The sequence below is a fragment of the Eufriesea mexicana genome, unplaced genomic scaffold (assembly GCF_001483705.2).
Source record: "Eufriesea mexicana isolate 0111107269 unplaced genomic scaffold, ASM148370v2 scaffold1723, whole genome shotgun sequence".
NCBI classification, from domain to species: domain Eukaryota; kingdom Metazoa; phylum Arthropoda; class Insecta; order Hymenoptera; family Apidae; genus Eufriesea; species Eufriesea mexicana.
The window spans coordinates 292,256-293,263 of NW_016909858.1; the positions used below are offsets into that span (position 1 = coordinate 292,256).

General features: G+C 45.2%; 1 protein-coding gene across 13 annotated transcripts in view; it reads right to left on the reverse strand.

Moving 5' to 3' along the window:
* Positions 1 to 439: 439 nt before the first annotated feature.
* Syp (synaptotagmin binding cytoplasmic RNA interacting protein) overlaps positions 440 to 1,008 on the reverse strand; it is a 38,013-nt gene continuing 37,444 nt past the window's right edge. For 7 of the 13 annotated variants that reach the window (XM_017901746.1, XM_017901745.1, XM_017901747.1 and 4 more), the window contains one exon: positions 440 to 855. In XM_017901746.1, the coding sequence (XP_017757235.1) occupies positions 602 to 855 (254 nt within the window). In that variant the 3' untranslated portion in view covers positions 440 to 601. The remainder of the gene's footprint in view (positions 856 to 1,008) is intronic. The other 6 variants (XM_017901744.1, XM_017901741.1, XM_017901749.1 and 3 more) reach the window with 5 other exon arrangements.

Consider the following 1,008-nt stretch of genomic DNA (forward strand, 5'->3'; position numbering starts at 1 on the left):
GTGAGTGGTGGTGGTGGTGGTGGTGGGTGTTGGTGGGTGGTGGTGGTGGTGGTGGTGGTAGTAGTAGTAGTAGTAATAGTAGTACTAGTACTAGTAGTAGTAGTGATGGTGGTAGTGATAGTAGTATGAGGTGGATTGTTGGGCGGTCACACCGACATAATTAGTTTCAGTGGCACATCACTGTATATATAATCACAACAATAGCGGACGATGGTGGTGACGCCTAGTACGACGCTTCGCGCTCTTTCTCTCGTTTATTTCTTCATTTGATAATTGAATAGGCATATAAAGACATTTACAATTGCCAGATCGATACAGTGGATAACATTAGAAATGGGCTAAATCTCCTTTTGGTTGATTTTTTCTCTCTTGTACATCCCTTCTTTGTTTTCTTCTTTTTTGCAGGAATATCTTATGCTTTCGTTGCTTTTCACTTTGCCTCTGTCTTTGTACGTAACGGTAACTCCAATTTGCTGTTTAGTCATTACACGTTATTTATTTGTTTGTTCGATCGTTCATTCGTTAATTCATTTATCGTGTGTGCTTGCGTGCGTACTTAGATGCGTGCGTGCGTGCGTGTTCACTCACAGACTTGCAGAAGTTAGCTCCATGACTGATAGGAGTCTTGATACCATTCGTGATCATCGGTGGTAACACCGCTGAGTGTGGCGGTTCTACTTCCAAATCCTATGTCACCGCCGCCGCCACCACCACCACTGCCACCATTCACACTCGCCAATCCGTACGCATTGCCCAGTGGTTGTTGGGCGAGGGGTTGGTTTCCCCAGTTGCTCTGGAAGCGACGTTTACATTCCCCCTGGTTCTGGTGACCCCCGTCAAATTTTCGTTTACCTGCTGTACAAAAAACACAAACAAACATTCGTCACGTTAAATTTTTATTATAGTACCTATGGCTTGAATCTTTCTTCTTGTGAAAAGTAAACTCGTTTTTTGTGTATACGCGCGCATGCACGTACGCAAGCCCCCCCCCCCCCCCCCCCACCACAC